Source organism: Amblyraja radiata, chromosome 6 (assembly GCF_010909765.2).
Source record: "Amblyraja radiata isolate CabotCenter1 chromosome 6, sAmbRad1.1.pri, whole genome shotgun sequence".
In the NCBI taxonomy this organism is placed as follows: domain Eukaryota; kingdom Metazoa; phylum Chordata; class Chondrichthyes; order Rajiformes; family Rajidae; genus Amblyraja; species Amblyraja radiata.
In genome coordinates, this window is record NC_045961.1 from 9,371,818 (window position 1) to 9,388,193 (window position 16,376).

General features: G+C 48.6%; 1 protein-coding gene across 2 annotated transcripts in view; it reads left to right on the forward strand.

Moving 5' to 3' along the window:
• Positions 1-2,486: 2,486 nt before the first annotated feature.
• Positions 2,487-16,376, forward strand: part of stim1 (stromal interaction molecule 1) — a 96,861-nt gene continuing 82,971 nt past the window's right edge. For both annotated transcript variants that reach the window (XM_033022186.1, XM_033022188.1), the window contains exon 1: positions 2,487-2,715. In XM_033022186.1, the coding sequence (XP_032878077.1) occupies positions 2,625-2,715 (91 nt within the window). In that variant the 5' untranslated portion in view covers positions 2,487-2,624. The remainder of the gene's footprint in view (positions 2,716-16,376) is intronic.

The following is a 16,376-nucleotide window of genomic DNA, read 5'->3' on the forward strand; positions in this document are numbered from 1 at the left end:
TGATCATGGCTGATCATCCAACTCAGTATCCTGTACCTGCCTTCTCTCCATACCCCCTGATCCCTTCAGCCACAAGGGCCACATCTAACTCCCTCTTAAATATAGCCAATGAACTGGCCTCAACTACCTTCTGTGGCAGAGAATTCCACAGATTCACCACTCTCTGTGTGAAAAATGTTTTCCTCATCTCGGTCCTAAAAGATTTCCCCCTTATCCTTAAACTGTGACCCCTTGTTCTGGACTTCCCCAACATCGGGAACAATCTTCCTGCATCTAGCCTGTCCAACCCCTTAAGAATTTTGTAAGTTTCTGTAAGATCCCCCCACAATCTTCTAAATTCTAGCGAGTACAAGCCGAGTCTATCCAGTCTTTCTTCATATGAAAGTCCTGCCATCCCAGGAATCAGTCTGGTGAATCTTCTCTATGGCAAGAATGTCTTTCCTCAGATTAGGAGACCAAAACTGTATACAATACTCCAGGTAGGAGTTTACAGTTACAGTGAATGTTGCAGACTGAATCAGGAGAGGGAAACTAAAGATATGACGAGGTACAAAGATCAAATGAATGAAAAAAGACAAATAAAAGTCAGCAACAATGATCAAGAAAAGATGGAGCCAACAATGGTCCATCAATACAACACCAACAGCTGCTTTCTGCAGAAATTTTCAGATGACACAGCTGTTGTCGGCCTCATCAAAGGGGGCAATGAGGAGGAGTATAGAGATACAATAAATAACTTTGTGGAGTGGAGTGCACACAATAACCTCCATCTCAACACCACAAAAACGAAAGAGATAGTTGTGGATTATAGGAGGAGGAGGAGGAGGACTCAACCAACACCAATCACCATCAGGGGCACTGAGGTGGAGGTGGTCGCCAACCACAGGTACCTTGGTGTGCAGCTTGACAGTGAGCTGGACTTTAAGAGTCATATGGAGGCGGTGTACAGGAAGGGACAAAGTCGACTGTATTTCTTAAGGAGGCAAAGGTCATTCAACATCTGCCAACCCCTGCTGTGCAGTGTCTACCATTCAGTGGTGGCCAGTGCTCTGTTTTTTGCTGTGGCCTGTTGGGGAGAAGGTGCCCGCATAGCGGACAAAAACAGACTGGACAAGCTGATCAGGAAGGCCGGCTCAGTGGTCGGGGCTGAGCAACTGACGGTCCAGCAGGTGGCAGAGGCCAGAACTCTGAACAAACTGGGTTCAATAATGACCAACCCCACTCACCCACTCCACGCCCTGAAGGTGATCAAGAGCAGCACCTTCAGTCAGAGACTGATTGCACCAATGTGCAAAACTGAGAGATATAGGAAGTCTTGTATACCAGCTGCTATAAGGTTTCACAATGCACAAAAATAACTTTGCATTTTTTTAGTATTCATTCATTGTATTTTAACTTATTAAGTATGGAAGCTATCTGAGGAAATGTGTGGTGTTATGTCTGTCTTGAAGCTGTTGTGGCACTGTAATTTCCTGTAAAGGATTATTAAAGGATCTATCTATCTATCTATCTATCTATCTATCTATCTATCTATCTATCTATCTATCTATCTATCTATCTATCTATCTATCTATCTATCTATCTATCTATCTATCTATCTATCTATCTTGTTGGCTGTGGAGAAGGTGATAATGAGTTATATTAACGGGAGATAGACAAAAAGCTGGAGTAACTCAGCGGGACAGGCAGCATCTATGGAGAGAAGGAATGGGTGACGTTTCGGGTCGAGACCCTTCTTCAGGGGACGATATTAATGGGACTCTTCAGATGTGTGTGTGTGTATATATGTGTGTGTGTATATATATGTGTGTGTATGTGTGTATGTGTCTATGTGTGTGTCTGTGTGTGTGTCTCTGTGTGTGTGTGTGTGTCTCTGTGTGTCTGTGTGTGTGTGTCTCTGTGTGTGTGTGTGTGTCTGTGTGTGTGTGTCTGTGTGTGTGTGTGTCTCTGTGTGTGTGTGTCTCTGTGTGTGTGTCTGTGTGTGTGTGTGTCTCTGTGTGTGTGTCTCTGTGTGTGTGTGTGTGTCTCTGTGTGTCTGTGTGTGTCTGTCTCTGTGTGTGTGTGTGTGTCTGTGTGTGTGTGTCTCTGTGTGTGTGTGTCTCTGTGTGTGTGTGTCTGTGTGTGTGTCTCTGTGTGTGTGTCTCTGTGTGTGTGTGTCTCTGTGTGTGTGTCTCTGTGTGTGTGTGTCTCTGTGTGTGTGTCTCTGTGTGTGTGTGTCTCTGTGTGTGTGTGTCTGTGTGTGTGTGTGTCTGTGTGTGTGTGTCTGTGTGTGTGTGTGTCTGTGTGTGTGTGTGTGTGTGTCTGTGTGTGTGTCTGTCTCTGTGTGTGTGTGTCTGTCTCTGTGTGTGTGTGTCTGTCTCTGTGTGTGTGTAGGCACATTGCCCCCGGTCCTGGCGCGGGCTCCCCCCCCCCCCCGCCAGCATCAAATATGGCGGCGCCCAGAGCGCCGATCCTGGCGCAGGCGCGCTGGTGCGGGCCGAGGAGTGCGCGTGCGCGGGCCGGAGGCCGAGTGGAGCGGACGGAGTAGAGCGGACCTGACTGACTGAGTGAGGGAGCGCCGCGGCGGCCTGAGTGAGGGAGCGCCCGACCCGACCCCACCCGACCCTGCTCTCCTTCCCCCCGCCATGGAGGCCGGCGCCACGCTGCTGACCTGGCTGCTCTGCGCCACGCTGCTCAGGTGGAGCGGGGCAACGCTGGAGGAGGCGGCCGTGGCAGGTGAGGGCGGCTGCGGGCGGGCGGGCGGAGGGGTCGAGGCCTGGGCCCGAGGCCGCGGATCCAGCTACAGCTACAGCTGACGCCGGGCCCGGGGTTAGGCCGGAGGCGGCAATAATCATTGTCCACCCGGCCTGGGTGGCTAAAGCCCGCTCCCCACCCGGGTCAGGACGGGGTTTGTGTCTTAACTAAGACTGCAAGATATTGAAGACAACCCCCACACAACATGATGCTGGAGGAGTAACTCACTCAGCGGGACGGGATGGGTCTGTGGGGGGGACGTTTCAGGTCCAGACCCTAAGGGGATATTCAGACTCGGGCTCAGTCTGGGTCTGCATGCCGGGCTAGAGTGGGTCGCAGACGACTCGGGCTCAGCCTGGCTGCTTCTGTTGTGGTTTTCCGATGCTCGAATGAATTCAGATCAATTCATTTGAGCATCGGAAAACCACAACACTTCTTCTTGCTTTCTTGGTCCTCCACAATATTCCAAATGGAATTTAAACTGGAGGCTATTTACCAACCAGGGGAAACATCACCCACCCATTCCTTCTCTCCAGAGACGCTGCCTGTCCCCGCTGAGTTACTCCAGCATTTTGTGCCTGTCATCGGTCTAAACAAGCAGTTTAAATCTGCAGGTGCACAGAAATGCTGGAGAAACTCAGCGGGTGCAGCAGCATCTATGGAGCGAAGGGAATAGGCAGCGTTTCGGGCCGAAACCCTTCTTCGGATTGTTTAAATCTGCAGTTCCTTCCTACACGTTTACTAACCGCCCGGACTAGTTACCAGGTTGGGCTCAACCTGGCTATTTACCAAACAGGCTGGTTACCAGCGCGGCGCAGTGGCCCGTGTCTGGGTGTGTAGGAAGGAACTGCAGATGCAGGTTTACACCGAAGATAGACACAAGATGCTAGGAGTAACTCAGCGGGGACAGGCAGCATCTCTGACTGTGAGGGTGCGGTGTTTGTATGTTAAGACTGCATACTGGTTTAATGTGAAGATAGACACAAAAAACGGGAGTAACTCAGCGGGACAGGCAGCATCTCTGCAGAGAAGGAATGGGTGACGTTTCGGATCGAGACCCTTCTTCAGACCCCTCGACCCGAAACGCCGCCCATTCCTTCTCTCTAGAGATGCTGCCTGCCCCGCTGAGTTACTCCAGCTTTCTGTGTCTATCTTTGATTTAAACCAGCATATGCAGTTCCTTCCTACTGGTTTAATGTAATGCATGTTCAGGTTAGAGTGCGAATGTACCAGGGATAGGGTTTGCCCAGGGTGAGGGCGAGTATGCAGTTGGGATAGTATTGCACTTAGTTTTTCAGTGCCGGGAAAAGGTCAGTATGCAGGGTCAGAATAGGCATATCATTGGGGTAGGGCAGTAAAACACAAGTACTGTACCCAGAAGATAGACATAAAAAGCTGGAGTGACTCAGCAGTCCAGGCAGCATCTCTGGAAAAAAGGAATAGGTGATGTTTGGGACAAGACCCTTCATCAGACTCTGATCTATTCCTTTTCCTGTTCATTCTCTCCAGAGATGCTGCCTGACTCGCTGAGTTACTCCAGCATTTTGTGTCTATCTTCGATGTAAACCAGTATCTGCAGTACCATCGTACACAGTACTATACCCAGGGTAGGTCAGTATCTGCGGATCAGAATAAACATAGAATTCAGATAGGACTATCCCCAGGGTTCTCCGTAGATTATCACCGTGTCGTGGTGGGGAAGCTTGTGTGGACCTGAGATCCTGAGAGCGATGCCGTCTGGAGCTATGCTCCTGGTAGGGTCACCCATGGTGGTAAGGTCGAGGGGGAGGTCTCTGACAAAGAGCAATCCAACCAAGACCTCAACGGTGGAACAGGCGGAGGACGATGGCTGACCTTAGTGGAGCATCACAACGGCTGGGAAGGCGGATGAAGGCTGCAGCAGAAAAGGGTCTCCGGTCGTCTTGGACTCCATGCCACTGGATCCTGACCCAGATCTGTCAAGGTGGCTGTCTGTGCACCAGTCTCCCCACGTTAAACAAAGTCACGCACAGGCGTCCTCCATATAGGGAATAGCACCCTGGAGACACCCATGGTCAGCCATGACCGAAGGGGGCCTAAGATCCCCAGGGTTATGGCATATATATATAATTGGGATAGGGAAGTGCCCAGGGGTTTGGGTGGGCATATCTTTGGGGTAAGCAGTAACCAGGGTGAAGATGGGCGCAGGCGTGGGGCGTCGGGGGTATATACGGGATAGGCAGTACCCAGGGATACAGTGGGCCTCTGATCAGGATAAATCTGTGCCTCAAATCAGGATGGATATTACTCAGGATTGGGCAGTGACCATAGTCAGTGTGGGTAAGGTAGTAGCTGATGTTGGGGGTAAGTGTATGTCTATGACGGGGGCATTATTCTAGGTTAGGTTGGGGTGCAGGGTCAGGATGGATATAACCCCCCCCCCCCCCCCTCTTGGGGGCAAGCCCCAGTGTTAAGGGGCAATAAACGGGATTGAGTAACTCCTGTTTCTGGTCTACCTGGGAGAGCAGATTCTGGGGTCAGGGTGAGTGAAACTGGGGTTGTTAATCCATGGCAAGGTGTGTGCGAATTACCCGATTTTTATGATACGATGTATCATGTGACATGATATTTATGATTGATGTTGTTGTGCTGTTCACAAATCAATATTTCACAGAGCTTGTTTGGGATGTAACTCGGGTATGTGAAATGAGCTGCCAGAGGCAGGAGCAGTAACAACAGTAACAGTGGCAGCCAGACAAGCACTTGAATGAGCAATGCAAGGCTCTGGAATTGATGCAGGCGTGGGATTAGCACAGATAAGGTTGGCATAGACGCCATGGTTTCTATGCTGTACACCACAGACAGTGCTGTTCAGATGTCTCTGCGTATTCTTAATGTTACAAGTAGCTGAGAGTTGAATGAAAATAAATGTGTGTCATTTGCCGTAGATTGACATGTGGTTTTGCGACAAGTATGGGGTTGGTGTATGGGACGACAGTGTCACAGAATGACAACCCAGTAGGTCTGCGTTGGGTATGCACGGAATAGCTCTATATGTTTGGGCTCAGGTACTGCAATTGTACCTGTTCTTCCTGAGTCATGGTTACACAGGCCCTTCAGCCGAACATGTCCGTGCCAACCAAATTGCCTAACCACTTTCGTTGGCTCCACTTGTCTGCGTTTGGCTCATATCCTTTTAAACCTTTCTTACCCATTTACCTGTACAAGTGTATTTAAAATAAAAGACATACAGTGCTGGAGTAACAGCGGGTCAGGCAGCATCTGTGGAGAACATGGATAGGTGACGTTTCACAGAGTGCTGGAGTAACTCAGCGGGTCAGGCAGCATCTGTGGAGAACATGGATAGGTGACGTTTCACAGAGTGCTGGAGTAACAGCGGGTCAGGCAGCATCTGTGGAGAACATGGATAGATGACGTTTCTGGTCGAGACCGTTCTTCAGTCAGGGATGCTGCCTGGCCTGCTGAGTTATTCTAGCAATTTGTTTCTTATTTAGTAAACCAGCATCTGCAGTTCCTTATGTCTACAAGTGTATTTAAATGTTGTTATTGTACCTGTCTCAGCTACATCCTCTGGCAGCTGGTTCCATATACCCTGTGTGTGAAACGTCTTTGGTCGGGACTGAGGGTGTTGTTTGTGGAAGGTTCTGTATGTGTGGGGAGAATTTAAATGGACTATTTGCTTGGAGGCTGCAGTGCATGCAGCCGTGTGCATGCAGCAGTGTGCACGCAGCAGTGTGCACGCAGCAGTGTGCACGCAGCAGTGTGCACGCAGCAGTGTGCACGCAGCAGTGAGCATGCAGCAGTGAGCACGCAGTAGTGTGCATGCAGCAGTGAGCATGCAGAGAGCTGCTCGTCGCTGAGCCACCACATAGTGCACACCCGTTGTCATGGTGCGTGGGAAAGCTGCTGCACCCTTTGCTTGGTGCAAGGATCTGTGCACTGCAGTCCAGCTGCAAGTCAAGGCTTGGATTGCTCAGTCTGTACACAAACTAATCTCTCAAGCTTCAGGGAGTCTCCATATCAATTTAGTATTGTTCTATTGTGCCTGCTTTTCCAACTGTGGTTTCTGCTCCCATAAGCTCTGCTATTTTACATTCTTATCCTGTTCCCTGTAAACCCTGCTTTTATCTCCAACAGCAGACAGTTCGAGCCGAATTCAATCTGAGCTTCCACATGTAATTCTGCTGAGGATCCTTAGTTTCCCAATTAGTATCATTACAATTTCTCCATTCTTGCTCTGAAATGTATATTTTCCCTCACTTCTACTTCAGTGTTATTGTACCTTTTGTCCTGATCTCTCACTCCTTTGCTGGAGTAACTCAGCGGGGCAGGCAGCATCTCTGGAGAGAAAGAATGGGTGACATTTTGGGTCGAGACCCTTCTTCAGTGTCTATTTTCTTCCGCACTTCAACTGTATTATTGTATCTCTCACTCCTTTGACTGCTTGTTCCTCTGTTCTGTGTGTTTAGAATATTTCACTGAAATACATTCAGTTCTCAAGGGGCTTAGCGGAACGGATGATGGGTGTATGGTTCTTCTGCCGTGAAGATGAGAGGGAGGATTCGTAATCTTGGGATTAGGAGTCACAGAGCTGTTTGGACAATGTGCAGGCAATTAATAAATTCAACATGCAGATAAACTGATGTGTGAATGAAGTTGGGAGAGGATCGGGATCAACTTATGAAATGATGCAGCATTGCAGGGTGTTTAAAAGACATTTGGACAGGTACATGGACATGACATGTTTAGAGGGATAGACACGAAGCTGGAGTAACTTAGCGGGTCAGACAACATCTCTGGAGAAAAGGAATAGGTAACGTTTCGGGTCGAGACCCTTCAGTCTGCGCATCAGGAAAGGAAAACGAGATATAGAATCACAGAGAGGGAGCAGCGAGAGAGAGAGTTGCAGAACTCTTGTCGGAGCGAGGAGGAGAACTTCTTCAATGTAGGCATGCCTTGTGGAGATTTCGCAGTGGAGCAAATGAAATGTGTAGAATATGGGCCAAATGCGGGCAGGTGGACTAGTGTAGATGGGGCATCATGGTCGGCATGGGCAAGTTGGGCTGAAGGGCCTGTGAGAGTCCGGGACACTTAACGGACCACTCTTACTTTTCACGTATGCTCTTGGACACTTTTACAACGTTCTTTCACAAATATTGTCAGCTGGGTCTTGTGAGGGAGTTAGATGTGGCCCTTGTGGCTAAAGGGATCAGGGGGTATGGAGAGAAGGCAGGTATGGGATACTGAGTTGGATGATCAGCCATGATCATATTGAATGGCAGTGCAGGCTCGAAGGGCTGAATGGCCTACTCGTGCACCTAATTTCTATGTTTCTATGATCTATGTCAATTGTTTCATATGGTTGTCATGATACGAAGCTTTGAAATAGATATATTGCTGTGTTAGATACATTGGTGGAATCTGCGCGGTTTTTATTGGGACAGTCAGCATGGAATTGCTGGGAGAGAGTCATCTCTGAATATTTTTGAGAAGGAACTGCAGATGCTGGAAAAATCGAAGGTAGACAAAAATGCTGGAGAAACTCAGCGGGTGAGGCAGCATCTATGGAGCGAAGGAATAGATGACCCATGGTTCTCGACCCGAAACATTACCTATTCCATCGCTCCATAGATGCTGCCTCACCCGCTGAGTTTCTCCAGCATTTTTGTCGACCTGACATCTCTGAATAATTTGACTGAATGTTTTGATGAGGTGTGCGTTTGATGTAATATACATAGTTTTTTTAGCAATCTGTTATAGCAGCCTGGTCAGACGGCTGAAGTCTATGGGATCCAAGGGAGAGGCGGATAGGATCAGCATTGGCTCACTGGCACAGCGAAACTTGACGGTGACGGATGTTTTGTTACAGATGGGTTCCACAAGGCTCCGTGATTACTACTTTCCTCTTGCAGTGTTAATGATGGAGTTTAATACAGGGGCAAGATGCAGGAATGTAGGTGGTACAAACTTGGCGGTGTAGTTAGCACTGAGGGTAGGAAGATATAGATGGTTCATAAGATTGAGCAGAATTAGGCCATTCGGCCCATCTAATGCACTCCGCCATTCAATCATGGCAGATCTATCTTTCCCTCTCAACTCCATTCTCCTGCCTTTGCCCCGTATCTCCTGACACCTGTACTAATCAATCATGGTCTGGTTAGTTGGGTAGAGAGTGGTCCATGGAATTTAATCCAGGGCTGTGTTGGGGGAGTCCAGTACCAGGGGCCACAGTTTAAGAATAAGGGGTAAGCCATTTAGAACGGAGATGAGGAAACACTTTTTCTCTCAGAGAGATGTGAGTCTGTGGAATTCTCTGCCTCGGAGGGCGGTGGAGGCCGGTTCTCTGGATACTTTCAAGAGAGAGCTAGATAGGGCTCTTAAAGATAGCGGAGTCAGGGGATATGGAGAGAAGGCAGGAACGGGGTACTGATTGTGGATGATCAGCCATGATCACATTGAATGGCGGCGGTGGCTCGAAGGGCCAAATGGCCTACTCCTGCACCTATTGTCTATTGTGATGTATTTGGCCAGAATTAAATGCAGCAAATGGCAGGAAGTTTTAAGAGTGTTGAGGCACAGAGCCACCTTGGACTGTACAGCCACGGGTCTTAAAGACAGCAGAACACATCAATGAAGTGGTTATGTGGAGACTCCTTTGATAGCCGAGATCACACATACAGGCCACCCCTGCGATATGGAAGTTTGAATCATGGAAATCTGCCCTTCCTGAATTCACAAATCACTATCATGAAGTCTGGACTATGGCGTAACATTTTATGTCGAAGATAGTAAATGAATCAACACAAATTAGTTTTTATCAACCAGCATTTTGCGTTGTGGAAAGTTGTGATGCGGGCAGTTTTCTAGGAAGGCAACCTCCCTTTCCTTGGTAGCTGAGAGCAGGGAGGTTACACTGGAAACTTAAACCAGTCAGCCAACACTTTGGTCACATTCCAGGGTAGATGTGATTATGGTGCAGAGGAGAGATTGGTGCAATGAAAGATTGTATAATAGTATTCTTCTTGCGAATGAAACATAAACCAAAGGAATAGTTAGATCTCAAGCCGGGTGTTGAGCAGCCAGTTTGTTGTCTGTGTTGGCGTTAATGTCTGCCAGGCCCTGACACTTCTCCATTTGGTGGGTGGTAGAGCGGGCACCCAGAGATACATGGTTGGCTGTCTGTTGTTCTGCTCCACATTCACAGGCTGGGCTCTGGCGGAGCCCCCATCTCCACACGCTGGCATTGAAACGCCCAACTCCAGTACCAAGTCTGTTGAGCTTCACCCATGCTCCTCTGGGGAGCTCAGACCCTGGACTGCTTTTATCTGGTGAAGATAGTATAGGAAAGGAACTGCAGATGCTGGTTTAAACCAAAGATAGACACAAAATATTGGAGTAGCTCAGCGGGACAGGTAGCATCTCGGAGTAACTGTGAAGAATCTTGAGCCGAAACGTCACCAATTCCTCCTCTCCAGAGATGCTGCCTGTTCCGCTGAGTTACTCCAGCATTTTGTGCCTATAATAGTATGGTTGTTTTCTTTGGAGCAGAAGGCTGAGGGACAGTTATCTGTGGTGTATAAAATGACCAGAGACCTAGACAGAGTAAATAGAAGTAGAGCCAAATGCTGAGGAGCAGAGCACTTTCCCTTGCTGACATTCCAGACTAGTCAGATTGGCCAGGGCCAGCTCGTTGTTACACACTACATCAGCTCCTCGTCTTATTCCCACATGAGCCTGCTTGTCCTCGGGCCCCCTCCACTGCCAGAGTGGGGGCCACACAATCTGACCCAGCAGCACCATCTATGCACCTCGTATGGTGGTGCAGCGGTAGAGTTGTTGCCTTGCAGCGCCGGAAACCCGGGTTCCACCCTGACTACGGGTGCTGTCTGTACGGAGTTTCTACGTTCTCCCCGTGACCTGCGTGGGTTTTCTCCGAGATCTTCGGTTTCCTCCCGAACTCCAAAGAGGTGCGGGTTTGTAGGTTAATTGGCCTAGCGTATGTGTAAACTGTCCCTAGTGTGTGTAGGATAGTGTTAATGTGCGGGGATCACTGGTCGGCGCGGACTGGGTGGGCCGAAGGGCCTGTTTCTGCGCTGTATCTCTAAACTAAACCAAACCTGGGTGGCCTACAGCCCAATGACATGAACACTGAAGTCTCCAATCTCAGGTAAATGTCACCACCTCCCTCCTCAATCTACCGGGCCCTCTCACAGATGCTTTCAGTTTGACACGTGCACTGTGACACAGTGCAAAACCCTTTCACCTGCCACCCTGCTAACTCATACCATACATGAATACAACTATGCCACACACACGCATAACATGTAGTGCAAAGCGAAAAATATCAGCGTGCACGATTTAGCGTTACAGTGATACTAATTAGAGAGGAAGTGCAGGTCAAAAAAAGTGCAAGGTTCACAATGAAGTAGGTTGGAAGATGAGCTATGTACTAACTTATGAGAGGACCTTTATGTAGTCTGATTTCAGTGGAGGAAAAGCTGTTCCTATATCTGGATATTCTTGGCTAAGACAGGTATTGTCCAATTCACCTCTACCCTATTGCCGACATTGGACTTAGTCTCTGGAACTGATGTGTAACAATGCTGAGAACTATATTCTGCACTTTGTATCTTCCCCCATACTCTACCGAGTGTACTTGAGTTTGATGGGAGTATTTATGCACAATATTATCTAATCTGATTGGATAACATGTAACGCAAAGCTGTAGGAAGGAACTGCAGATGCAAATTTTACACCAGAAGATAGACAGAAGTTAGAGAATGGAGCGGCTGGGCTTGTACACTCTGGGGTTTAGAAGGTAATGGAGGCGAGATTTAGAGGCGATCTCATTGAAACATATAACATTGTTAAGGGTTTGGACACGCTAGAGGCAGGAAACATGTTCCCGATGTTGGGGGAATACAGAACCAGAGGCCGCAGTTTAACAATAAGGGGTAAGCCATTTAGAACGGAGACGAGGAAACACTTTTTCTCACAGAGAGTGGTGGGTCTGTGGAATTCTCTGCCTCAGAGGGCAGTGGAGGCAGGTTCTCTGGATGCTTTCAAGAGAGAGCTAGATGGGGCTCTTAAAAATAGCGGAGTCAGGAGATATGGGGAGCAGTTAGGAACGGGGTACTGGTTGGGGATGATCAGCCATGATCACATTGAAAGGTGGTGCTGGCTCGAAGGGCCAAATGGCCTATCCTGCACCTATTATCTATTGCCTATTGACACAAGAAGTACCAATCGAGTAACTCAGCAGGTCTGGAGAAAAGGAATAGAGGACCCTTCTTCAGACATAGCTAGAAAGCTATTCACTGTACCTTGGTCCATGTGGATAATAAACCTGAAGGTAATTGCCTGTGTGTAATGGTGGCCATTTCAGACCCACAACAGGGGCTGTGGAGCCATACGTAGCACAGAGCAGCCAACGCGAAGATTTCATTGGGTATTTGTAAAGCGGAGATTCTTGGCTAGAAAGGGCATCAAGGTTTACGGGGAGAAGGCAGGAGAATGGGATTGAGAGGGGAAAGTAGATGAATAGCAGAGCAGACTCGATGGGTCAAATGGCCTAATTTTGCTCCTATGTCTTATGGTCTTGAAGAAGGATCTCGACCTGAAAAGTCACTATTCCTTTTCTCCAGAGATGCTGCCTGACCCGCTGAGTTACTCCAGCATTTTGTGTTGATCTTCGGTGTGAAGCAGCATCTGCAATTCCTTCCTACACTCTTATGGTAATTGTTCTTGAAGAACATTTGTGACCAAGAAGGATTATTTTTACAAAAGTATGATAGTTTGCATGGTTGATAGCAGCTTTACAGTTTATTGTCATGTGTACTCAGGTACAGTGAAAAGCTTTTGTTGCATGCATCGTCTTCATTCTGGATTCATTTAATTGATTGCTTTTAAATTCCACAGCTGTGGAGAAATTTGTCTAGATTATCCAGGCCTCTTTAGTTTAATTTAGAGAAACAGCACGGAGACAGGGCCCACCCACCGAGTCTGCACCGACCAGCGATCCTCGCACACTAACACACTGGGGACAATTTACATTTATACCAAGCCTATGAGTGGGTTAGCATATAATGAGCACTTCACTGCACTGGGCCTATACTCGCTGGAGTTTAGAAGAGTGAGGGGGGACCTCATTGAAACTTACAGCACAATGAAAGGCATAGATAGGGTGGATGTGGAAGGATGTTTCCACTGGTGGGAGAGCCTAGGACCAGAGGCCTCAGAATTAAAGGTCGCCCTTTTAGAAAGGAGGCGAGGAGGAACTCGGAGGGCTGTGGAGGTCGTCAGTGGATATTTCAAAGGGAGAGATAGACAAATTCTTGATTTGAACAGTGGTTAAGGGGAGAAGGCAGGAAAATGGTATGAGGAGGCAGAGATCAGCCATGATTGAATGGCGGAGTAGACTCGATGGGCCGAATAGCCTAATTCTACTCCTATAACATGTGAATTTGTGAATCAATCTTTGGACTAATCTAAACTTAATTTAACTAAACATGCCTTTTCCTGAGCCTGGGGGCCCCGGATATTTACTCTCTCCAGCTGGAGGGAATAATATCTTGGTGTCTGCCCTGACGTTTCCGGAATCTTGAATGTCTCAATGAGATCACTCCTTCTCATCTATCCAGATAAAACCATGATGCATTGTCTCGAAGACAAGTGTTTCATTCTTTGCAGACTCTCCCAAATGAAGCCTTATCAATCTACCTACAATCACAGCGAAATTTTCCAACACATCAGCTAATAATATCATCTCATTTTTTGATTGATATTTGTATCTGCGTTTTATGATCTTGCATTACTGGATCATTTTACGTTTAATATTAATTTCCCCCCCCTTAACTTTACTGAAAGGTATATTTTCTCACCCGCAGAAGTATTTAAAATTGCCCCAGGTTAGGCAGGGTGCTGATTGAAGTGAGAGGGGTTTGTGAAAGTACTGGAAATCACTGTATAGCAGTGGGCCTATGGTGTGGGCCTGTTGTAGAGTCATAGTCTTACAGTGTGAAAACAGGCTCATCGGGCCAACTTGCCCACTCCGACCAACTACACTATAGACAATAGGTGCAGGAGTAAGCCACTCGGCCCTTCGAGCCAGCACCGCCATTCAATGTGATCATGGCTGATCATCCCCAATCAGTACCCCGTTCCTGCCTTCTTCCCATATCCCTTCACTCCGCTATCTGTAAGAGCCCTATCTAGCTCTCTCTTGAAAGTATCCTAAGAACCGGCCTCCACCGCCCTCTGAGGCAGAGAATTCCACAGACTCACAACTCTCTGTGAGAAAAAGTGTTTCCTCGTCTCCGTTCTAAATGGCTTACCCCTTATTCTTAAACTGGCCCCTGGTTCTGGACTCCCCCAACATCGGGAACACGTTTCCTGCCTCTAGCGTGTCCAAACCCTTAATAATCTTATGTTTCAATAAGATACCCTCTCATCCTTCTAAGCTCCGGAGTGTACAAGCCCAACCGCTCCATTCTCTCAGCATATGACAGTTCCGCCATCCCGGGAATTAACGTTATAAACCTACACTGCACTCCCAACACTAGTCCCATCTGTCCTCTAAACCTGTCCTATCTATGTACCTGTCTAAATGTTTCTTAAACATTATGATAGTCCCTGCCTCAACAACCTACTCTGGCAGCCCATTCCATATGCCTACTACCCTTGTGTAAAAAGGTTACCCCTCAGGTTCCTATTAAATCTTTCCCCCTCACCTTAAACTTACGTCCTCTGGTTCTTGATTCCCCAACACTGTGAGAGAGCGAGGGAGAGGGGAATTGGGGCAGGTCTGGTTTCAAAGTGTTTTGGAGAAATGAATTTGCTGCTTGGATGCTGGTCCTTACGTTTGTTATTTCCGGACAGCTGTCCAACCCGTCGCTGGCCTGGTGCCCTCATCCTGCTCTTCATAAACTTCAGCTCGGTCCCCTTTACTTCATGCATGCCAAGTCATGTGTCATTCCTTCTCTTGGTGACCAACACTGGCTCTCTTCTTCTTCTGTCGTATGCCTTTCAGACCTGCAGCTCCATTGAGGCGAGCCAGGCCAACGTGTCATCGTCCAGTTCAATCAGTCCTCGTTCACCATTCGGTGGCCGGTGTTTGGGGCAACTGGTGACTATGTGCTCCACTGTCTGTGTTGGGTCCCCACACTCACAGGAGGCGCTGTCCACGAGGCCCCACCTCTTCATTGCTACTCCATAGCGTCCGACGCCTGTCCTCAAGCGGTTGAGGGTTGTCGATGTAATGGTGTAGCCTAGATGGTTCCTCTGACTTCCACTGGTCTCTCCATCTCGTCTTGACCCAGGCGGCCTTAGAAGCGTCAGCCGGTGTTGTGCAGAGCATCTCTTGAGCTTGCATGGGAAAGGGGTGCTGTGACTTGAGGCTCTTCTTAGGCAATGATACATTTCCAATGCTCTCTTCCTTCTCAAATCCCCACATGGCATCCCACTTCTAGTCGCACGTCTCCTCACAACAATCTTTGCTCCCCGTGGTCTGGCACCATGGAATTGCAATGCATTGTGAGTGGTGGCCATGTCTTCAGCTGCCACGGTCCTGTGCCCGTCATATACAGGCCGCAGACGCCAACAGAACAACAAGCTCATCAGGAAGGCCGGCTCTGTCGTGGGAGTGGAGTTGGATTCACGGAAGGTGGAGGGGAGGATGCTCCTCAAACTGCGGAGCATCCTGGACAATATAGCTCACCCCCTCCGTGACACACTGGTCAACCTGAGGAGCACCTTCAGCAACAGACTGGTTCCACCAAGATGCAGCACACAACGCCACAGGAGATCCTTCTTCCCTGTGGCTATCAATCTGTACAACTCCTCCCCCTTCTGTCGTGCCAACAGTCATAAAACACAACAAGGTACATGAAACATGAAATTAAAATGACAAATGGAAAGTCCAAGGTTAGGGATGTGCAAAGATTGGGGGTAGACTGACTCCCCCCCCCCCCACCCCCATCTTTACACATCCCAAATCTTGGACTTTCCATTTGTCATTTTAATTTCATGTATCTGGTTGTGTTTTATGACTGTTGGCTGACCAATTTCCCTCCTGGGATAAATAAAGTTCCGTTGTATCGTATCGTTGTCTGGGCCCAGTCCGCCACGGGTACTGCCCTCCCCCACCATGGAAAGCATCGACACCAGGCGCTGCCTCAAGATGGCGGAATCGATCATCAAGGATGTCCACCATCCGGGCCGTGGTCTCCTCTCACAGCTGCCGTCAGGTAGGAAGTACAGGAGCCTGAAGTCCCACACCCCCAGGTTCAGGAACAGATACTTTCCTGCAACCGCCAGGTTCTTGAACCGACCTGCACAACCCTAATTCTGCCACGGAAACGGTCACGATAGAGCCGCTGCCTCACAGCGCCGGAGACCCGGGTTCCATCCCGACTACGGGTGCTGTCTGTACGGAGTTTGTACGTTCTCCCCGTGACCTGCGTGGGTTTTCTCCGAGATCTTCGGTTTCCTCCCACACTCTAAAGACGAACAGGTTTGTAGGTTAATTGGCTTGGTAAATGTCCAATGTAAAAAGAATTGTCCTTCGTGGGTGTAGGATAGTGGTAATATGCGGGGATCGCTGGTCGGCGCGGACCCCGTGGGCTGAAGGGCCTGTTTCTACGCTG